This window comes from Fibroporia radiculosa, assembly GCF_000313525.1.
Source record: "Fibroporia radiculosa TFFH 294 genomic supercontigs, scaffold7765, whole genome shotgun sequence".
Classification (NCBI taxonomy): Eukaryota; Fungi; Basidiomycota; class Agaricomycetes; order Polyporales; family Fibroporiaceae; genus Fibroporia; species Fibroporia radiculosa.
The window spans coordinates 8,401-30,351 of NW_012133449.1; the positions used below are offsets into that span (position 1 = coordinate 8,401).

The 21,951-nt window shown below is 48.9% G+C and overlaps 8 protein-coding genes across 8 annotated transcripts; 2 read left to right on the forward strand and 6 right to left on the reverse strand.

Annotated features, from left to right (window-relative positions):
* Positions 1-529: 529 nt before the first annotated feature.
* On the reverse strand, positions 530-3,620 carry FIBRA_06521 (uncharacterized protein; the record flags this gene model as incomplete). The annotated part of the gene is made up of 2 exons (XM_012328242.1): positions 530-3,447; positions 3,512-3,620. The coding sequence occupies 2 exons, from the start codon at positions 3,618-3,620 to the stop codon at positions 530-532; spliced, it is 3,027 nt and encodes a 1,008-aa protein (XP_012183632.1).
* A 76-nt stretch (positions 3,621-3,696) lies between these two features.
* On the reverse strand, positions 3,697-4,397 carry FIBRA_06522 (uncharacterized protein; the record flags this gene model as incomplete). Its single annotated transcript, XM_012328243.1, has 2 exons — positions 3,697-4,193; positions 4,247-4,397. The coding sequence occupies 2 exons, from the start codon at positions 4,395-4,397 to the stop codon at positions 3,697-3,699; spliced, it is 648 nt and encodes a 215-aa protein (XP_012183633.1).
* A 2,291-nt stretch (positions 4,398-6,688) lies between these two features.
* FIBRA_06523 (uncharacterized protein) lies at positions 6,689-7,696 on the reverse strand (the record flags this gene model as incomplete). Its single annotated transcript, XM_012328244.1, has 5 exons — positions 6,689-6,769; positions 6,823-6,846; positions 6,904-6,959; positions 7,194-7,473; positions 7,556-7,696. The coding sequence occupies 5 exons, from the start codon at positions 7,694-7,696 to the stop codon at positions 6,689-6,691; spliced, it is 582 nt and encodes a 193-aa protein (XP_012183634.1).
* Positions 7,697-8,832: 1,136 nt separating this feature from the next.
* On the forward strand, positions 8,833-10,269 carry FIBRA_06524 (uncharacterized protein; the record flags this gene model as incomplete). Its single annotated transcript, XM_012328245.1, has 14 exons — positions 8,833-8,884; positions 8,940-9,097; positions 9,148-9,161; positions 9,212-9,310; positions 9,368-9,377; positions 9,440-9,457; positions 9,513-9,538; positions 9,592-9,617; positions 9,672-9,712; positions 9,765-9,789; positions 9,848-9,859; positions 9,916-9,931; positions 9,983-10,028; positions 10,084-10,269. The coding sequence occupies 14 exons, from the start codon at positions 8,833-8,835 to the stop codon at positions 10,267-10,269; spliced, it is 729 nt and encodes a 242-aa protein (XP_012183635.1).
* A 958-nt stretch (positions 10,270-11,227) lies between these two features.
* Positions 11,228-14,352, reverse strand: FIBRA_06525 (uncharacterized protein; the record flags this gene model as incomplete). The annotated part of the gene is made up of 7 exons (XM_012328246.1): positions 11,228-11,449; positions 11,504-12,240; positions 12,291-12,492; positions 12,544-12,712; positions 12,759-13,939; positions 13,989-14,235; positions 14,285-14,352. 7 exons carry the CDS (start codon positions 14,350-14,352, stop codon positions 11,228-11,230), a joined length of 2,826 nt encoding a protein of 941 aa, XP_012183636.1.
* A 317-nt stretch (positions 14,353-14,669) lies between these two features.
* Positions 14,670-17,122, forward strand: FIBRA_06526 (uncharacterized protein; the record flags this gene model as incomplete). The annotated part of the gene is made up of 12 exons (XM_012328247.1): positions 14,670-14,827; positions 14,880-15,204; positions 15,271-15,510; positions 15,563-15,727; positions 15,794-15,842; positions 15,896-15,911; positions 15,960-16,030; positions 16,081-16,325; positions 16,391-16,593; positions 16,655-16,790; positions 16,844-16,927; positions 16,985-17,122. 12 exons carry the CDS (start codon positions 14,670-14,672, stop codon positions 17,120-17,122), a joined length of 1,830 nt encoding a protein of 609 aa, XP_012183637.1.
* A 261-nt stretch (positions 17,123-17,383) lies between these two features.
* On the reverse strand, positions 17,384-19,456 carry FIBRA_06527 (uncharacterized protein; the record flags this gene model as incomplete). Its single annotated transcript, XM_012328248.1, has 12 exons — positions 17,384-17,443; positions 17,494-17,571; positions 17,632-17,661; positions 17,933-18,106; positions 18,163-18,259; positions 18,310-18,428; positions 18,485-18,582; positions 18,641-18,826; positions 18,886-19,028; positions 19,080-19,189; positions 19,243-19,283; positions 19,336-19,456. The coding sequence occupies 12 exons, from the start codon at positions 19,454-19,456 to the stop codon at positions 17,384-17,386; spliced, it is 1,257 nt and encodes a 418-aa protein (XP_012183638.1).
* A 368-nt stretch (positions 19,457-19,824) lies between these two features.
* On the reverse strand, positions 19,825-21,427 carry FIBRA_06528 (uncharacterized protein; the record flags this gene model as incomplete). The annotated part of the gene is made up of 9 exons (XM_012328249.1): positions 19,825-19,869; positions 19,928-19,941; positions 19,994-20,046; positions 20,083-20,219; positions 20,256-20,293; positions 20,350-20,464; positions 20,540-20,905; positions 20,968-21,259; positions 21,315-21,427. 9 exons carry the CDS (start codon positions 21,425-21,427, stop codon positions 19,825-19,827), a joined length of 1,173 nt encoding a protein of 390 aa, XP_012183639.1.
* Positions 21,428-21,951: the final 524 nt, after the last annotated feature.

Genomic DNA, 21,951 nt, shown 5'->3' on the forward strand with positions numbered 1-21,951 from the left:
CTTGAGACAATCTGACGCGTCGATCTTGCTTCGAAATATCATATATCCGGAGGACCAGAGAAAGCGTGATGAGCGAATCATGATGGCGCTAAATGTTATGAAGTCTCCAAATCGCTTGTAAGTATCCGTAGAAGTTTTACGTATTCTTACCTTAACTCCTCGAGCCAAAGAGTGTACAAGGGTCAGACCCGTGATTCCAGCGCGATGCATAGAAACAGAAAAAGAGCTCAAGCGCTCAACCATATCGCAGGGGCATGAGCGAAATAACGACAGCCGACGACTTCACATAGTAAAACAATATTTGTCGAGATCAAGACACATAGTATGCTAGGCACCCAGTCTTCAGCCTCCAGGTATTACGAAATACGGGTATCGGGGTGTGGATGTGACAAAGCCGCTACAAAAGCGGTCTGGACAACGCATAACAACCATAACAATAACGTCCTCAGTAAAAGTGAATGTCTAACAACGAAGAAACACTTATAAGCATAAAATTGCATTGGTCATAGGTGAGGAGGCATCCCTATCCCTACTCCTCTTCACCCTCATCTTCTTCTTGAATCGGATGGCGGAAGGCCGGTCCCGAACGTCCAGGTGGAAGTTGCCTGCGACCACCTCGTTGCTCTGGCTGTTCAAATGTCTCGTTGGGAAGCGGAGAGCTGCGTCCACCGGGAGAACGACCGCCTTTGCTTCGCGTGCCTCTTCCAGCGGCACCGACGGCGGTAAGCCCGGCACTTGCCGTCGAACGTTTGCTCACTCCCGAGCGCATGCCATGTCCCCTGGGTGGTGGTGACAGTAAGGGTGGGTCAGGCTGATGTGCGAACGTCGGCGATGCACTAGCTGCAGAGGTTGGCATTTGCCCGAGCCCGCCTGCATATCCAGCGACGTCGTCATCTTCGTCCACCCAGTCCGACTCATCACCCATGCTGAGGGATTGTCGCCTAGAGAAAACGTCTCTAATCCCTTGTTGGCTATCTGGAGGAGGAGAGATGGAGAGCACTTCGATAGCGGAGTACGCCGATCGTGTTTGCCAGCCGGGTGGTTCCAACCCCCATGACTTTTTCCAACTGGAACGTCCTAGCGAATTTAGGTAACTATTACTGCCACTCGGATTGGAAAATGGCGTCTGCCGCTTATGAGCGACGAAGGTGGTTGGTGTATGATTCCGTCTTGGCGTCTCTTCCAATGAGCGCCGTGAGTAGCTCTTATGAGGTGAGTTGTTCCTCCGGCTATCACTCTCCGAAAGATCATAAAGAGATCCAGGACGAGATGATGCAAGTGAGTGCGCAGACGAGGCAGAATTTGATCGCAAGTGCGCGATATGTGGCGCCTGTCGAACAACACGAGTGGATGAACCCGATCCAGCCCGCCTGTGATATTTAGATAATGGCGATGCCGTGCGACCCGGATGCATAGACCCCGCCGAGCTCGCTGAAGGAGATTTCCGATGTCGTTGATGTGTGAAACTTTGAATAGAGGGGGGTCTTGAAAAATCATCGCGCTCTGAGTTGGGCGTATGACTGCCAAACGACCTCCGACTTCCATCACTTCTTCTGCGCGTCATTGAGACCATCTGGTCCGGTGGATAACCAGGCGATTCTAGAGTCGGAAACATGGCGGAATGGATGGATGATCGATGAGAATTCACACTGCTTGAGCGCCGCGACGAGACCGATGTCCGCTTGGAACGCCCCCCCGATTGCCTTCCCGCTGGAAACTTTCCGCGGCTTCCGCTCACACGACGCTTCACAGCGCCCCGGCCTCGCCCCGGTGCAGAATTTGTGCCAGGACTAGTCATAGAATGCGGATAAGCATGCACTGGCTGTGAGGGAAGTACTGGGCCTTCCTTGCGTTTTCCTTTAGGGTCCTCCTTGAACCACATCCGGAACGCAGACAGGAGACTTGCGCGATTACGACTGCTACCCAAAGTCTTACTACCAGCGATGTTCGGCAGCGCAGATAGCGTATCTCGCGGTGAATCAGTCCCAGTCGGAGGAGGTGATCCCCTGGTGTTAGCCATGACCCAAGGGGACCCTACTTGTCCTTGAACGCTATGGTCAAGGCTGGGAGGGGGTGTGGCAGGTAAAAGCGCATCCTTCGACTTCATAGGAGGACTCTTCGCAAGCTTGCTCGAGCCACTCCCATGCGACGCTCTTGGCTCCTCGCCACTGCCGCTGGCCGCTCGTTTATCAGAACTCCGCTCCCTGTCCTTCTCTTTCTCCTCTCGTACACCCTCTGCAGACTTCTTCCTCACAAGTCCGGCAGCTTCCAATGCGGTTGTTGCTCGCTGCATGATGCTAACGCTGCCAGATCGGTTGCCGCGCCGCTTGGAGCCCGGATCTTTGTCCTTGAGGCTACCCCCGGGTGTCGAGGGATGTGATCGTACAGAAAGCTCAGCCATGGAGGGTGTCGGAGACAGGAGCTGATTAGTGGGAGATTTCGTGCGGGGAGGGGTAACGGGACGTGCTGTTACTGCGGCCGTGGGAGTAGGAGGAATAAGTTGCAATTCAGGAGCAGAATGCGTCTGCGATAACACGGTTTGGACTGCAGAAGAAGGGGGAGTATCGCAGGCAGATCGGCAGGCAGATACTGAAGTCTTGCGTTCCTTCGGCCTCGGCGGCGCCTTCTGTTTCGTTTCTTCTGGTATATCTGTTTCCATCGTATCCACAACAGCTTTGTTGTCTCCCTCCTCCTGCATTCGCTTTTCCGCTTTGCGTTTCAACATCCACCACAGGGCACCCGTAGCGTCACACGCATCGCTAAGCACGGAATGAACAATCTGACCTGTATCCAGACCGAGGGCACTCATTGAGTTCAACAGATCACGCTCGAGAGCTGTCGAGAAGATCAGCGGCGCAGGAGTTTGTAAAATTGAAGAGAAATCCTGGGGAAGAGAAGAACCAGCAGATTTCTCGAATGTGGGCGTAGATGGATCAGAGAGGGTAGACGACACTGAACGACGCTTCGTGCGTGCAGGAGTACGTGTAGGTAGCGCTGGCGGAACCTTGTTGGATGTTGAATTGGAACCATGCCGAGGGAACGACGGCCGTGGTGGGGGCGGCTCCGGAGTCTCGGAGTCATAACTTACGCCATTTATCTTTGGCACATGAACGGTAGAAGACGTGGCCCCAAATACATCCTCGGATACATCGTGATCAGGCGTTGTCGGCACTGATGTTGGAAACTCGGACGACGCAGAGTGATATGTTGAGTCTGATTTTCCTGATACTGCCGACCGCAGCTGCGAGTCCGTACTCGAAGATGGCGGATGCAGCAGGGCCACAGGAGAGGTCGGACGAGATGCAATCGACAGGCTGCTGCGGGAGGCATTCATCTGCACCGGCAAGACAGGTCGCGACGTGAACCACCCATGTTCGAGCATTTGGGCAATCGTAAGTCGTTTTTCCGGGTCAACATGTAGAACCGCCTTGACCAGATCACGTGCCTCTGATATAGTACAGGAGATTAGTAGCGTCAACATAGAAAAAACAGGAGTTCCGAACATGCACACCTTCTGAAAGCCATTCCGGATCCTCGAAGACTCCACTGATAACCTTGTCCTTCATGACTCTCTCGTCATCGTCATCGAATGGAAGGGTACCAGTGAGGAGTGTGTACATAATGACCCCAAGGGACCATACGTCTACCTCTGCTCGTCAAATTGACGTCAGTTGCCGCGATTGTACATCGTCAATCCTACTTGCCTGGTCCAAAGTATTTCTTCGCAAGCAGCATCTCAGGGGACGCATACCCTGTTGTACCACAGAACGTTTCAAGGAGCGAGCCCCGTTCAAACTCTCGAGTGAACCCAAAGTCGCCCAACTTCACTCGGCAGCGCTCATCCAACAGAACATTCTCCAGCTTCAAGTCTCGGTGGACGATACCTTTAGAATGCACGTATGCAACTGCAAGGCATAGCTGACCGAAGATGATCCGCGTCTCGTCCTCGTCCAGCCGGCCTTTCTCGGCGAGGTAATCGAATAATTCGCCACCAGAACAAAGCTCAGTAACAAGCCAGATATATGTCTCTGTTGCTATGACTTCGTAAAGCTGCGTGACATGTGGGTGGTGCAACTGGCGGTGATGGTGTATCTCACGCGTGAGTGAGGCCGACATGGCTTTTGGAATTTGCTTAATAGCGACACGAACGCCGGTCAAGCGATGTACGCCGAGGCGCACCTTCCCATACGTTCCTACCGCCGGCCAGTGAGATAAACAGCTGCTCAGAGACTAACGGTTCACGCACCCTCTCCAATCACCTTCCCGAGCGTGTAATTGCCAACGACCCTAATCTTCTGGGAGGAGAGCTCCTTTCCAAGTTCATTGTAAGCATTAGCAAGCTGAGCTTTGTGGTTCTGGGACACCGAAGTCGAGTGTCGGTGCCCGTTGACGGCCATTGCGACATGTGGGCCCAAAGAGCAGCGTTTAGCGGAAGAACTTTGTGAACGGAGGTCAAGCGTGGTGTCCACGAGCCACGGCGGACTTTCAAAGCTACGGGGTAAAAATCAACATACGGGAAGCCAGATAAACAAGTTGTCAATTGGATCGCTTTTCGAACGCGCCTCGAATGCTAAGTAATGTAAATAAACAAGCATTATTTATTGAAGTACGCCATGGGCGAACGACACGGATTGGAAATTAGATGGACTTGAACGTATTCCTCTATGTACGTGCACACAGACACTGGAAAAGTGAATGAAGGTTTGTCGGCAACCACATGTAAAGGTGATACTCATAGCGATTGACGGTAAGGAAACCTTACTGGTACCCAAGATTTTGCAGCACGGCTGTCAGCCTGGCACCTGCTGCCCGAGTGAGCATAAGCCTGGGCTCATCTTAAGCTTACGCGTAAGTACGCGCGCATTAGCTGCAATTGAAGGCACATCTAACTACTGTAACGGTAAGTTTTACAATGGTCAGTTGTGAATGATGGTATCACACAGGCTGCATCCCATCCGAGCAACGTCTGTTCAGCTCACAGTATGATACGTCTGTCCTACTAACTTCGTCATCGCGTTCAGAGGACGTATGCATGATTCCCGAATGCTTATACCGAGATGAACTTGGACAAGCTGTTGTACGAAGGCACCATCTCTTATAAGATATACCTGAACAAGTTAGCCACCGGGCACCACAGTAACTTCTACTTTATCTTTTTTTCAATGCTCAACAGGCCACTACAGACGGCACAATTAATATGGTACGCTGAATGCGCTAGTCCTAAGTATGCTCCATCCTGCTCAGCTCTCTGAACCCCATAACGTATTCATTTTCTTTAAATTAATTTTCAGTTCAACGTTACCTTCATCGGGGCTGGTGTCTGGCCCTTTAACAGGCGCAGCACTCACCATCAGCTTCGATAAAGCTATGATTGAACAATCAGTCATTTATATGTACTATTCAATTTGCCACGAGACGAATTTCAAGATTTTAAAAATGAGCGAAGTGCAGATTCGCAATAATCGACTTTGCTTTACTGATGATAATACTCGTCGAACCAGGATACCATACATACTTACAGCACATGCTCATGTCGGATACTCGAACCATGTGACTGGCCCAAAGTGCCTCACAGTGTTTCATTGCGGGCTCATGGTTCAAGAAACGAAGACATCCTATTCATAAATTATGATCATCACAGTCACACTTTCTTGTGCTTACATCACCAAACGCAAGGAGGTACATACGAAGGGAAATTCAGTCATGGCCTGTGCTGTGCTATGTCTTTCAAGCATGGACTTGATAACAGCAGCCTAAGGTCGAAGACATCGAAGGCTTCAGTTGACCACACTCTCAAGGCCCCACTGACGAATCTATACATATGTACTCAAGATTCAGCACCACACAAAAATGTAACTGAGAAAATCTAGTGACATGTACGGGTTTCACCGGACTAGACTCTGACGGAGGATGTTCGCCGCAGATGCCATTTTGGGGTCGCCGACCAGAGGAACGGAAAATTAAGATCTCGAGTATTGCTTTCAGCCCGTCGGGACACGGGTGTCGCGGTGAACAAGCTCGTGTTTTTTCTCGGCTAAGCCCATTGAGGTCTCAAGGCTGATTGACTTGATGTTTTCGTCCACCTCCGACTCGGAGGTGGAGATGTTGCTCGGGCGGACACTACCGTTAAATGATGTACGGACCTACGGTACGCCCGAAGTACGCCCACAGTCGCGTCCCGCCACGGAAAGCAGTGCTTGACGCGCCCTAACTTTCGCGGAGACGGGCACCGTGGCGAAGTGCGTTTGCAATGTGCACACTGCACCGTCAAATGATGCGAAGAGAAACTTCCGTTTTCACACGGACAGCCTACTTATTTGCACGTAGAATGTTGTCTAAGCATTGAGCATTCCACTAGAGTCGTAGTTCAGAGTCGAACCTGAGTTTTTGTTGATCTTCTCAGAAACGTCATTCAGGGAACTAGGCGCCACCTGTGAGAAGTTTGAAGGCCGTGGATGATGAAGTTTGCAACTTGGAACAATGTGAATCCGAATAACAGCAACAATAACTTGCGGAATTCAAAGGCGCAGCTGATCACTATGAAATGTCCAACCTCGCCGAATCAACCCAGAGCGAAGATTAGAGTACCCATAGATATTAACATGTACAACAGCGAGTCCCTGAGGGCGCGTAGAACGTATATCAACTAGTAACATGAAGATAAGTGTCGGACCGTAAGAAAGGGCGTTCAATGGTGTGTCGCTTTAACAATCGAAACGACAATGATTACAATGATAATCGCAATGGCGACACCAATGATGATGCGCATCTGTGAATACTCAGTGCCGGAATTTGAAATTAGTGTAGAATACGTCTTCATACCTTCATGTCCTTCCACCACATGTTCTACGCGATAAGGGGTTAGAACAATAATCTTCAAGGGCATTGGGATGATGAACATACCTTCCGGACACGATTCGCACCACGGCGGAAACCTTGCGCAGAGACAGCCAAATTGTCTGTAATTAGCTGTCAGCAAATGCCGGATCGAAGTGTATCCGACCAAAGTATATAGTGAACAGTCCCACAGCCCGATGACGGCCGAATAGTGTATTATCCTAACAAATTTCTGATAAGGGGGATGCACAACTGTCCTCACGGTCACTGAAACTCTACGTGCGAGGTAGCTTGTAATGGTCTTATGGACACATCGTGATGGACTGATAGCCAATTGAAGGTTCACAAAGACACACCTGTCTTATCTTGCAATTGGTCCAACCTCTCTCCTCGCTCTGCCACTTTCGTTATGTTCTCCCTCATGATCCCGACGGTGTCATCAATCTGTTGTTGAATGGCCGCAGTTTTGGCATTTCCCCCGGAAGGTCCGGAGGGATTGGACGAGGAGCCGCCGCGGGGAAGATAGGGATCATAAGGCTCGGACCTAAGATACGCATCGTAAGGGACAGCGCGGAAGGCAACGACCCGACAGTTAGACTGGAAGCGAAGAGTCCGGGGATAGAATGACTGACATGGCTAACGCGTATGAATCTGCGTTTAACGGAATGCGTTAACGCTCCAGGGCTCTTGTGGATTTCGATATGCTCAATGCACTCACCGTATCAAACGATGTCAAGGTAGGAGGAGAGCGTCGCAGTCGTGGGTGTCGTGGTCGTGGAGGGAGTCCGGCAGGCTCAGTCGTGACGGCAGCTGTTGCCGGCCAAACACGACCAACATCACGCTCTCCGCAGCGCCACATACAGCCTCCAAACAGCCTCGCGCCTCCGACACACTGCTTGGCTTCGTAATCCGTCGGCAGTCTCTATCCCAGTGAACTCCGGAGCACGAGGAAGTTCTTGAGGACCTATTATCTTTTATATAGCGCAAGTAGGTCGTCGCGTGGTTTGAGCAACATCTTGTTCCTTCAAGTGGTGATATCTGCGCTCAATACCTATAAGCGGGCACTGTCATAGAAGAGAGGAGCGAGAGGAGCGTCGCGCCATGAGTGTATAGATAAAAGGCTGCTCAGAGACTGTTTATAATTTTCAACGGTGAGTTCTTCCGTTGCCGGAGCACTAATGTTCCGGTACAAACGTTGAGGACTTCCATCACACTTTGATCGTCAAATATAACGAAAGGATAATACTCTTAAACTCATTTCCAGTCTGACTCTTCAAGCTTCAGGTGTTGGACTGTTTAGACCTTCCCCAGGTAGTCTCAACGTGATTTTGTTCTTATAATAGCATTCATGATCTCGGCCATAGATTCCTCTGACTGGGCTATTCTTTCATGGTTCTCAGCATGAGTCCCTCACGGATATGACCCTCAGCCCTGAGAGCCAGGCTTCATGTTCATCCTCTTGTGTCTTACGGGGCTCTTAGCCCGCTGCCTCTGCTCCTGGATGCTTCAATTAGTCGAACACGTAGTCGATTGATCCTCTGAACCGCAATTGCCGCCCATATTGGATGCTGTCCACAACACCATTGCGTCCGAAAGCTTACAAGGAAAGCTCATGTGTTCATGGTTCCGGTGGCATTCCATCCGGCGATTCGCAGCTTGGCGGTTGCAATACTCCTCCCACCGAGTCACCGAGCCAATTTTACGCGAACTCGCTGCATGTACAGTCCGAGACCCCACACTGTGTGTTCGCGCCTTCTCGCTCTCGCCGGTGCTTGCCTACCATTCCGACCGTCAGGAGTAGTATGCCCTTTTGTCATCGGTTTTCGACTTGCCAGAAGAGTGGCCGTCGAACTGATGCGCAGCGCATAGACATACAGGACCCTCCTGACGTCGTCGACTGCCGACACGAAACGTGGAAAGCTCTATATATACGGGCGGGCTCTCGACCCAAGATTGATTTGCCAATATCAACGTGAAGTATACCTACCCTAGGAAATGGATTCTGGAACATCCACCTTGGCCAGCTCGTTGGGTGCGATTTTTCTTGGTACGCACAATACTCACTTTTATCTTATAAATTCTCAATTGATACATCTCTGCAGGCAACATTGTTACAGCTACGTGCGATGCGATATCTGTCGTCGGAGTGTGGTGGCTTAGCTTACTAGTTTGGTCGTTTAGTTTCTTTGGACTCACAACGATCCAAACATATATATACTGCAAATGTCCTAAGGATGATTCCTTCGTCATGCAGGCCTTGGTACGTCTCTAACGCAAATGGCTATGCAATTAGTTGATTTATCCCCCCAGATTTTCGTTTTGTGGTGAGTCTCTCAGAAGCAACGGCATGTATGTATCTGCACGTTTTCTTCAGGGTGATAGATGGTCTGCATCTTGCGTTCTCCACGCATACCGTTTACTCTTATACGATTCTTGATTATGCGAATCTAAAGGAGCCGCAGGATGTAGTCTGGTAGGTTACTCTTGAGCTACATCTCTGATATGGCTAATGAATCAATCTTGTCACCAGGAGCTTGCCTGTAAGTAACCAGATGAACAACTTGTTGCTATTCAATTCTTGACCTCTGAGCTTTCCAAACAGGCGATGGTGCTGGTTACTGTGAGTAAGAAGTACGAAAAACGTTTTCATACGCTGACTTATCGATGCCGAGAAGGGCATGAGTGATTTAATTGTCAGAAGGTCCGTTGTAGACCTTCTTCGTCTCAATCTTCCTCTCAAACTGGCATACGTAGCCTGTTTTGCTATCGTGTCTGGAAACGTGAGCATATACACATAAATGCAATATAGAGGAGCTGACGACTCCTTCGATAAGTGAGCAAGAAGACATCTGATTGGAGTCTGGTTGTAGCGATTGTGAGTATTATGAGCTACCTTTGTTGCTTCCTTTAATTCTCGTATGGGGTAGATTCTCACGAGTATCGTGACTGTTGGTACGCCAGCTTTTGACAATCCTCGATATATTACTCATATTGCGAGGCATGTTGATAGCTGCAAGCTGGGGTAAGAAATTTTTACTAACTGCCATTGCGACACCGCTTACAACCACTGGTCTCTAGTCTATGCGTTTGAAGCGTATGTCTGCCCCATAATTTCCATGTCAGCTATCAACTATTTTTCACATAGCTTTACTGTCAAGACACTCGGTGAACTCTCGTGGCCTGTGTTCTCGGTCAGTTGTCAGTCGCCGATATGGATTGTAAACCAGTTGAACAAGCCTTCTGCAGCAACTCTTGTATGCTGGCCTTGTTAGTGCTCTTGTCGGTGATATTATCATCGCAGGGTCCTTGTGCATCTTGCTCACCAGCCATTGTACTGGGCTTTCAACGTATTTGTTGTATTCTTGCGGTGACGACTATCAGCTCACGCTGTGGAATGGTTTAGCAGAACCGACCTTGTCGTCCGGATTGTGATGTTGTATTCCGTAGAAACCGGTGTTGTCACCTGGTCAATACCCTTTATATCGCTTCTGCAGACATGTATTTGACTAACCTCTTATCCTAGCATTGGGGTCATCCTGTGTCTGGTTACGGTAGGAGTCCTGTTTTCCATCTTGAGCTGGTTAGCTTAACCTTCCGTTCCTACGGCCCAAGTACGCGACAATGCCAACCAACTACATTTACATCGCCATCTACATGACGTTATCGAAGCGTGAGTACGCTCTTTTCCTGCCAATCGCGATACCGTCAATCAACATATTTTTATCTTTAGTCTCTCTAAACTCCCTACTTGCTACTCTCAACGCGAGACCAAGTTTAAGAGCGCAAAGTGGGATTGTGTGAGGTTTTCGCCGTGACTAAATCAAACAGAATATCAGCTGTGGCACGGCTATACACGATGCCCGGTGAGCGATTGAGGTGTACTCTCATGTTACGCGGTTTGCTCACTCATGAGACCATATTAACTCCAGGTGTGAAGATGTATTCGCGATTATTTGTACACTATACCTCCGACAAGATTGCCTGGTTGCTATCCGCTGTTGAGGATCACATTCTTGTCCATCTGGGATTTAGAAACATTACTACCTTCCGCTATCCTATCCGGAGTTTTGGACTACCCACTGAGAAACTACTCAATTATCACCGTTCACATGACGAAATAATTTGTCTCCACGGCATTTCGTGTGACCAATCCTCCGCGGAATTTGCATTGTGTCTCGCCCAGCCACGGTGTAAAACCAAGTCTTTGCACCGCAGAATCAAGTTTGATTTGTTCCACTCATTCGCAATTCCACTACGGGAGTTAGACGCATCGTTACCCTAATCGACCCCTGGAGCTTGTAGCATGTATATATGTGAATAGACGATCGACCAAACCACCCGAGGTGCAACACAATTAGTTGTGAAGGAAAAATAAATCACACTACTAGATCTAGCTAGCTCGCTTCTTGGACTTCCGCTCCTTACGCTTTCTGCCGATCAATGAACCAACCTGTTGTCCTGATTTCGCCTTTTCTTCTTTTGCTTTTGTCGGCGAACCTGAATTTCCATGAGGTTCAGATGTACGTCGTTTTTTAATCGGACGTTCCTCTGATTGCTCTCTTTTAACATCGGACAGGGACACTCTCCGCTTCACTTTTGGTACTTCCCCCTTCTGCAGAGCCATGAAGTCAGCATCAACCGTTGCTGCACGACCAGAACAACGAACCTGGTGAGTGTCCCGCTGATGCGCTGCACGCCTCTGGACTACCTGCACATTCTCGATCGAGAATTCGACGATAAGCGTCCCTTTGTTCCTCGCTGGTGCACCACGCCCGAGTTCTTCCACTATCCGCTTGAGCCTAGTCTCATCTTTCTTTGGCTTTGCCTTCTCGATCTTCACCAGGTCTTCCAATTCAGCCTTCCACCACTCCTCGAACAGCGTGGCAACAGCTGGATTGTTGTTCGCCCACCGCAATACACGCAGAGCATCTGCATGTGAAGTCATCTCCAGGAAACCATATCCTTTGCTCCGTCCTTTTCCGGTGACGGCATCAACACGATCTGACTGACGCACAATCTTGGCTTGCTTGACTCCCGTAGGTCTACCGCCTTTTTTATGCTGCTCGCGTAACGGTTTCTTTGCGCCACCCTCGTCGACCTCTGTTTTTGCTGGCGTATCCTCGTCTTCAGCCACGCGAGCCTCCAGCAGTTCATCCTCACTAAGCCGCTGTCTTATTCCCTCCTTGACTTCCTTTTCGAATTTTCGCACCGCATGGATAGCTAGACGCTTCACGATGCGCTCCGTGACAAAAACAGGTAATTGCCGAATGCTAAGTCGTGTCCGCGAGACGTACAGCGACGGATTGGAACGAAGCAACGTGCGACGGGCGTTGAATGACTGTGTGCGCTTCTCCACTTCTGCAGGGTTCATAGTCTCAGCCGCAGGAGAGTTTGGAAGAATGACTGCGCACGCGTGAGGAGTATCATTTCGAGCATCCAAAACGAACACGTACTGCCTTCCCGCAACAGGTATAGATTCCGCTTGTCTGCCTTTTCTCGTTGCCTCTCTCCCTCTTCCTTCAGCTTGCCGGCCTCATCTCTGGTGACGGCGCGTATCACGTCCAGAGTTCGGCCTTGTAATACTAGATTCTGAGCTACGGATGCTGAGGGATCAGGTGTTAGGAGGGATGGGAGCTTAAACGGATTCTTTTTGTGCTTCAAAAACGTATGTCAGCCGAGTGGAGGAATATAGAAAGCAATCCTTACCACAGCAACTTTGTTGGTGACGGTTTCAGCGCGTAGAAGTTCACTCTGTTCTATTGCCTTGTCCGCATCTGCCTTGTTCCAAAAGCAGACGAACCCGGTGCCTCTCGAACGCCCAATCTCATGGTCCATGGTAATACGAGCATAGCGAAGAGGTCCGAAAGCCCGGAACCTGCTCAAACATTAACTCACGAAGGTGTACTTGTATGGCTACTCACAGTGTCCTAAGCTCATCCTCAGTCGCCTCAAATGGAACATTGCGGACAAACAGCGTCGTACCCGTTTCTGGGGGAGGCAAAACAGGCTTACTAGGCTCCTCCGCGCCGTCGTCACTACCGTCCTCTCCACTAGCACCACCTTTTTCTTCATACTCATCGTCGTCCTCATGAACTCCAAGGAGCTCTTCATCTTCGTCATCCCCTCTGTCACTGTCGCTTTCACTTGCACTGCTCTCACTCCCGCTGTCTTCATCGCCATCAAGCCTCTCCATCTCAATATCCTTCTGCTCAACCCTTGCCTTTTCCTTCTCCCATCTTTCCTTGCTCAATGCCCAGTCCACTGCAATAATCCTTCGTGTGGAATGCAGCTTCTTGCCAGCCACCCCCTCTTCCTCGCCTCCACTTTCACCACCATTATCTCCACTCAATTCTGCATGGCCCACCGCACCTGACGCTTTCATTATCTTCTGCTCCTCTCTTCTCTGCTTCTTCCGCTTCTGCTTGTCCGAAACCAGGCGCTCTGCCATGCCCGCCTCCACTGCAATCCCATTGCACTGTTCCATCGCGCGCTCCGCATCCATGCGGCTCAGCATCCACACGAACGCAAAACCTTTCTTCCGCGGCGCAGCGCTCGGCCTTACGTCCTCCTCTTCTGGTTTTGGCGCCTCCACAGAGGGTATGTCGATTGAGTAGATGGGGCCATATGGAAGGAACACAGCACGCAAGTCCTGCTCTGTGATATCGAACGGGAGATTCCGCACGATCAGTCTGCTCGCGCGGTTTGGCGCGGGACCTTTCTCCTTCGCTGCTTGTAGTTTCTTTGGTGCATTTGCTAGCCCATCAAGACGCTTCTTGAGAGTCGCGGAGAGTAGAGATCCTTTGAATACGTGCGCGTGGAGTTTATTCGCCGCCTCCATCGCAGTAGCCGGTGTCACGAAAAGGGCGTGGGCTGCGCTCGAATCGACGCAATCCACCTTCTCGGCACCTTCTAGCTTGCGTATCTTCTTCCATATCGTTTTTGAGTCTGCTGTTCTGGGTAGACCAGTAATGACTACTGTACGAATCGCCAATGGATCACGCGGCGCCGAGCTTGACGAAGGCCGTGAGGGTTTTGCTTTTCTTGCATCAAGGTCCTCTGGCCTCGTAATTTTGACCTTATTCTGAGACGACTTGTCCTTGCTCTGCGACAAATCTGGATATTCTGCACGTAGAACCAAAATTATGACATACTTTGTTATTTGGCCATTGCAGTCGCAAGCTTCTACCATCTAACGCTATACCTTCCCGATCGACCTTTTCCAGTGCCATTTGTGCATCCTCTTTGATAGCAAAAGAAACATACCCGACTCCTTTAGAAATACCAGAAGCCTGATCGAGGACAACGAAAGCAGATCGTACGGGCGCGAAGTCAGAGAAGAGGGTCTGTAGGTCGACAGAAGTGGCAGAATAGGGTAAATTTGAGACAAATAAAGTTGATCTATGAGGAGAATGTGAGCGTTTCTTCAGATGTGTAGTCGCGCACGCACCCATGACTTTCCGACAGATGCGCCTCATCCCCTTCACGCTGCTTACGTTTTCCGAGCGAGTTGGCCATCGTGAAGGCACTGAGATGATATCCCCGGCGCACGACCAAAAGGACTTCCGGTTGTGGAGTAGGAGGCTGAAGGATTCCAGATTGAATTGACCTTCACTCGGGACGGCAAAAAAGTAAGTTAGCACTCGACGCGGTACACGTGACTGTCGTAGAACCCCAGGCTAGCCGCGTCGCCAACTCCCATTTCTCTCTTGGAGTCACTTCCCACTAATACTGTATCCTTCCGCCCAGGTCGACGTCGCATTCGCTTCACTTTCCATTCTCAGCGATACTTCCAGGTTTGGAACATTCACAGCCGAAGTCGTCTAGACAGCCCTATGCGAGTCGTTCGCTGGTTATATTTGAGCAGGAAGACTTCCACGCAACCAGTCATCTACGAGTGGATAACAGAATCCTATCCTATTAGTCTAACGTACCAAGATGTTGAGGCTTACAAGTCAAGTGATATTATACCTCAGTCGTACGAGTTCTTCCGGTACGCGACCGCCACTCAATTTGGATTTGGCTGGGTCGTCATAATTTTTCAGGTTTTGGTATGATAGGGGTGTTGCACGCGCAGGACTCAACATCTTTTCTGTTCGTGATGGAGCCCTCACTCGCCGTAGGCGAAAAATTTATTTACATGAGAAACTGGTGGAGAGTCGTATAAAGGGAGTCGTACGTAGGGGCGAGGTGCCATTCGACGAGGTGCTGCCGGACGAGGAAAAGTTGCTGGAACGAGCTCGTTATATGATTGAGGTGGGGGGATACGAATATTCAAAGGGCCGCATTGCACCAAACTACAAAACGTACCAGTCGCCACGATGGTGGTCAAACGCAATTGTGGTGCAAGACCCGTTCGTGATGACACATGTGAGTCGACTGTATTTTCAATTTGTACCAATTATCGCGTTACTTACTGAGGCACTTTGTTTCTAGACCCACACGGAGTTCGTCACTAGAGAGATACTCGAGTTCTTCGATACCCACGCTAAGCGTACAACTCAAACCTTCGAGCGAAGAGGACGTTTGACCTCCATTTTTGGACCCCATGTATCAATATCTGAAGCTGCGTGGGCCCAACGTCAGGTTCGCAAAGGAGAGCGTTTGGCTGCGGCGGGACGGTCACTCCACACATCTGCCCGCTCGAGGCGTAGTCTCGATCCCCCAGAATTTGCGGTCAGCGTGTCGAACACTGTAAATGTTCCCAGCTCACTTCTGCCTTCAACAGCCGCCTCCAGTACCCCAAGAAGTTTTGCAGAAGCGTGCTGCTACGATCGAGCGAATCAAACACCTTATCCAGAACAAATACGGCGCTCAGTATAAGATTGAAATGTTCGGGAGCACTTGCTACGGTAGCGATTCCCCTCACAGCGATCTCGATTTGGTGATTGTGGTAAGATGGTTTATACGTCCCGGGCAGCATAATCCCTTGACGTTGGACACTTCATTTGCGTTCTAGGATCCACACAGGCCTCATGGAATCAGGCCAGATGATCGATCTCTTCCTCGTAGGTGCCCTATCTGAGTGTCGCTTGGGGGTCGGTGTTAATTCGAAGCTTAGCTGTATATGATATTCAGTAAGCCTTACGACCCAAATTCGACTCGGTGTACTGATGCATGAATAGCCGTTTAAGCTATCGCATCAGGACACAGTTCGCCAAAGTGGAGCCTGTGGCAAAAGCCGTTGTACCTATAGGTTAGTATAAACGTCAGTGGGTTAAATATCTCACTGCTTATAAGCCTCAGTGAAGTTCAAGGATCTACGAACTGGCTTATCTTGCGATCTTAATGTCAACGATCGGCTTGGAATAGTAAATACTGCATTGATCAAGCGGTATTGCGAGCTAGCTCCTGTGCTGCCGACAATGTTATTCGCTCTCAAGTCATGGGCGAGACCTCTAGGGTTAAATGACCCGTCCGGATCTCAGCTGCGGCGAGGGGTGACGTTTAGTAGTTATGCTCTTGCTCTAATGACAATCGGTCGATTGCAAGTAGGTGATGTCCTCTTATATATCTCTTCCTATCATTAAGCAAGTTTCGTCGACTATCCTTGCAGATGTTGGGATTGCTCCCCAATTTACAATATCGATCAGGGCGTCAAGCTTCTAACCCCAAGAACAACGGTGTCTACTGGTTTCGCCGTAAGGACAGAGCCGCCAAAGCGTTTGAGTATATTCTTTGCAATACCGCCTATGCAACTGGGGATGATTGGATCCCTACGGTTGTAGACGTTCGGGAAGCTCTCATAGATTGGTTCCGGTGAGCCTTTCCTGCTCTCCAGCGATTGTTGTCTGTAGCAGACACGGACTAATGTGCGCAGCTATTGGGCCGATCAGCATCTTTATTCGGAGAATGCCATGAGCGTATTGCATGGAGGTGCACTTCCAAGGCGGAAAGTCATGCTAGATGATTACTTACCAGTTGGTATTTCTGAAATTCCAATGGGCAATGATCCGGTGAATGAATTTGGCATTAGCGTAGTTCGGCTTGTCTTGACACTGAATCTTAGCTCGACTCGTCCAAAAAATCTCGTCAGGCTACTCAATGGAGCGACACCTCTCTTTGTATCGGGGATCCGTTCATTTCTCGCAAGGTTAGCTCCTACAACTGACGAATCAGCTCTCACTGATTGTGCTCCCGCATTCTCTAGAATCTGACCGCCAATATAAGCGGTCTTGTTCTCGAAAACTTCAGAACTCAGTGTCGAATGGCCTGTAGTCTACTTCAAGATGGTTCCAGCTTGGAGATGCTCTTCCGACGCCTCAAGAGACAAACGCAAAGCCCTTGAATGTGTCTCAATGTACTCCACTTTATCTAAGCATCTGATTGACGTTTTTCCGTTTCGCTACACCTGGCAAAGGCATTTCAATACTCGATGCCCTGCCTGCGAAATTTGCAGATGTGCAAGGGTGCCTTCCCACATATAAGGATACAGTATACGAGTCTCAGCTTGTATGACGAAATATTTTCAGTCGTCCCCAGTCTCGCGTTCGGTTCCTAATGCCTATGGCGATATTATGAGTGCAATTACCAATTCCTTAGATATAATTTATCGTATGTCTTTCTTCATACTAGCTTCCAGCCACCCTTCGATGTCATCGGTCGAACGCTGACGACTGAAGTTAGCCAATACAATTGAGTAAGCAGAAGCGAAAGTACTTTAACCCAAGCGGCCCTGGATGCGATATTACTCAAAGTCGATTGCAGGGCCAACCGGTATCTAGCCGTGTCCTTGTCCTACAACGAGTACATTTTTCAACACCGAAAATGAGTCGCTAGTGACAATCTAAAGCCTACCTTGAAGAATTCGGCAGTTTCCTGATAATCCTATTCCGACGACAAGAGCTGGAAGGCATGCTGTTCAGATTTCGCAGAGCATCAGCGTAAGTAGTTTCAGGGAATCCCGTGCCATTACCGGTATAAGGTATCGCATAGTGAAGTTGGTTTCAGTGCGCTTTACGAGCTAGAACATACCGTCAGATTTTGAAGCCCCAGAGATTTTTTTAATAATACACGCCAATTGGAAATGTTGTTTGAATGCCAATACCAGGAACCTCCTTGTTCCAGGATTTTCTCCGAGTCCGTATATTGGACATACCAGATCTTGATCCCGGCATTCGGATAAAATATACTGGAATGTCTCCTTAGCAAGCTCAAGGTCGGAAGTGTGACCCATTGCTGTCATTGCGGCAATTCCGGACGCAGGGTTCTTGGGTCTGCTGCCAATTCGCTTCACGGCATTCCACTCATCGCGCCCTCCGTAACGGACAGCCTAGCTTAGCGGTCAATATGGACATATTCTAAATTCAACAAGCTGCGATGACTCACAATTGTGTAAATTATCCCTTCTAGATCTGCAGGGATTGTTGAATCATCGCCAGTCCGTATATAGTGCGCAAATCGACTGGTCAGCTCTTGAATCACACTAGCACCGAACTTCAATACATAAAATAAATACACAATATAAACACATACCTCAGGTCTCCACTCAGAGCGGCTCGAGTAATCGACAGTTCGCGCAATGCGCGAGAGTCCACGTCCTCTCCTTCAGAAAATTCGTACCCAAGCCGTTTCACAATAGGAACAAAGATACCCTGTAGTTCATCATCAATAGGTACGCATTGCGAGACACGAATCGCTGACAATTCACCCGTTCAAACGCTTGCAATGATTCAACCATATTAGGATATTCCCACCAAACTGAGGAGAGTATGCTAAGGTTCCCCGCGATACTCTTTAACACAACGACTTAAAGGCATTAATTGCATAGACGAACACAATACTGTGACGACGATCTTATACTTACCTTCGGTTTCATCCCGCAGGACGTCAATGAGTGATAGCGCACTGCTGACTGTTGCCAAACCAGCTCTCGCTAGCTCCAGTGCATCGTACACAAGGCCCAGACGATCGACAATAGAGAACAGCGATGGATTTTTCGCTGCTTCTTTTCCAATTGCAACTAATCTCTCTGGCGTATAGAGCACGCGACCTGTAAAAAACAAACAATTTGAGCTGATGATCTACATTGAGATGAATGCAGAAACAGACAGAAACTAATAGTTCCAGCGTTGAGCTTGAAAGGTTTAGATATATCCAAAGATATGGTCTTCTCTCGGCTGTCCAGCACGGCCTGAGTATCAAGGAGAATGTCGCCATTATCTGAGACACTCAGGAGGCTCAAAGGGACAGTCCTGCGAAAGAGGTAAGGGCCCCACGCTCGTATCTTTGTGGGTAATTGTTACCAGATCGTCTCATTTTCATCCGGCGATGCAGGGCCCGTCTCCAGGAAGCGATCTTGGCGAAGATGGATGCCATCTTTTGTTTCAGTTACTGTGATGACCGGATAACCGACCTGTACATATGAGTCGGCTTCAAGTCCATATATTCTTCCTGAAATCCATTTACCTTTTTGATCCAGTTATCCATTAGTTTTGGAATATTCAGACCTACCATCATGATAATGAATCCACAGTCTGGGCATGGCAAATGACGAATTACCTGTTGCTTCCTGAATACCCTGCCAAAGGTCTTGAGTAACGCTGTTCGCATACAGGTGTTTCTTGAGATAGATAGTGACACCCTTTAAGAAGCTGTCCTCTCCGACGAACTTTGACAACATGCGCAGAACTATGCAAACGTTACGGCTGCCGAATGACCTGACAGAATAAAATCCTCACCAGAAGCAGCTTTGTGGTACGAAAGCGCGTCGAATATCTCCACGGCGTTTTAAGCCATAGATACTATTTGAGCGCATAGATGTGGTTCTTACTTGATTTATCATATTGGAATCTGAACATTCAACTTCCACTGGATGTGAGGTTTTCTTCCCATCGCGCTTCATAGACATATTCATAGACTGGACGACGAAGTTGGCGTCTGACTTCCAATCCGGGAAAATCCTGTCATGGTGATGTAGATCCGGTATTACTCTCTAATTGTAACTGTATAACTACTTATCTATACTTAGTGTGAACACATAGATTCACTCTAAATCTGGTATTGTTCTTCACCTAATATTGTAACTTTGGCCATCTGGAATGTATATCATTAATACGCAGTTCGGACAGCACATCATCAACACATTACTGACTAAAGTAGCGAAGCCTTGTGAAGAATAAGATCAGTGTAATTGGTTGCACGCTTGAGCAGCACACACCTTCGTTGAGGTACAGGTTATCCCACCATTCCATGGTCGTGATGTTGCCAAACCTGCAGGGGCAGTGCAATCAAAACAAAAAGCCTCACAACACAGTATCTGAGAATAGCACTAGCCACATATGAGCTACTTCATGGGTGACCGTCGTCGCTATTTGTCTCTTCACGTTTAGACTTTCTGCCTTTGGATCAAGCAAGAATGCCGAATTTCGGCCAGTAATCAAACCCTGATACAGTGCAATTAGTTAGTACTCAATCAGTACGCTCTCTGAAGGGCTACGTGCCCAGTTCTCCATCGCATCTGTATAAGGAGGCAGGAATAAATTGGGGACAGTCTGGATAACAGCGAGAACTTACTTGCATCAAAGTCACTTACGACCAGTGTGTCGAGCTTTGGTAGTGGATATTCGATTTGAAACACCTGCTCATACAGTACAAGCGCTTGACGCTTGACGTCCAGAGCGAATCCAGCCTGGTGGATTGAATCGGGGTGTGCTGCGACATGTTAGCAAGAGACAACATATATGCAGTGCCTATCCTACCGTACAAACGCAGCGGTCGGATTTTCCCGCTCAGAGGACTCGTGTAGAAGCTTTCCAGATACGCAAAATGACCATTCGCGTACGCCAACAAATATGTAGACATCTGCGAAAGAGTCAAAATTTAGCAGCGAAGCAAAGGACACCTGGGCTACCGGCGGAGTGGTCTCGAACCGCGTCATCTTCCACTGATCATTTGAGTTCGCAAGTCGCCCATCTAGCCATGCGTCCAAGCCAGTCGCGTATCCTACCTCGGACACAATTGGCATGTTACTCAAATTCACTGTGTCCGCACGGGAAATGAGAGTCACCGCGAACGTAGCCTTCAGCAGAGGCTCATCCCAGCATGGTAAGGCTTGCCGCGCAGATGTTGGCTGGGCATGATTTGCTTATAGTCAATACGAGGGACTTTGGTACATACCTCCAAGGTGCTTACCTCGAATTGCGTGATGCTACAGATGTCCTTTGCGTCTGTTCCACCTACGGAGCGATAGTAGCCGATCAGTGAATCTGTAAGCCCTGCTGTGAACCTGACGTCAAGCACGGCCTTCGAACTGGCAGGAAGGGCAGTGGATAAGGTGACAATTGCGCGTTCCGTCTTCGTGTCGAATGAGGTTGACGCCGCTGTCTGCCCGATACCCAATACGTCCGAATAGACAACAAGCTGATATAATTCCAAGTCTTTGGTGTGAAAAATGATTTGCGAGGTTTGTTCCTGCACGTCCAACCTATAGTCGCGAAACGGTTTTTCAAATGTGCTCACGTTGCGGCGATTGCACTTACTTCACTTTAACGGTTCCATAGAATGTTGAGTTGACCAAATCCGTAACGACAGTCAGATCGTAATGTTTCGGCCTCACGTTCGTAGGCAGTCGATTTGCGGTTGAGTCAGACATGGTCACTATGGTGGTCGACGGATGAGCCTGTGTTAAGATTGTGCTCGAGTAAGATGAAGTCTTCTTGAGTCGTCGCGCGTCGTGGTAACAATGAAGTAGATATCGATTATCATACTGGATAGCAGCAATATCCCAGGCTGTCATCCGATATTGTCACAGACTCGGAGATGGCTGGCAGCGCATGGGCATCAATACAATCAATAATTCATTTGGCTACATGACTTGGATTTCAGTGTCCTCAAGCCTTCGGAAATGCTTTCGGAAATGCAGTACTTACCAGGAGATTAACTTGAACTTGTGAGTCAAGCAATGATCATATAGTTGAAGACTGATGGTGAAACTTGCTACCAAAGTTTGGTGGCTCATCATCATCATCATTATGTACCATCTCTGATCTTACTATCATTGCACCAGTAATGCAACTTTTTCAGTATCTAGGCTCCCTATAGTGCAAATCTTACCAGAATGTTCCGGAGTTTTCACCAGTCAATGAAGAATGTTCGAAAGTACACACATGAATTTCG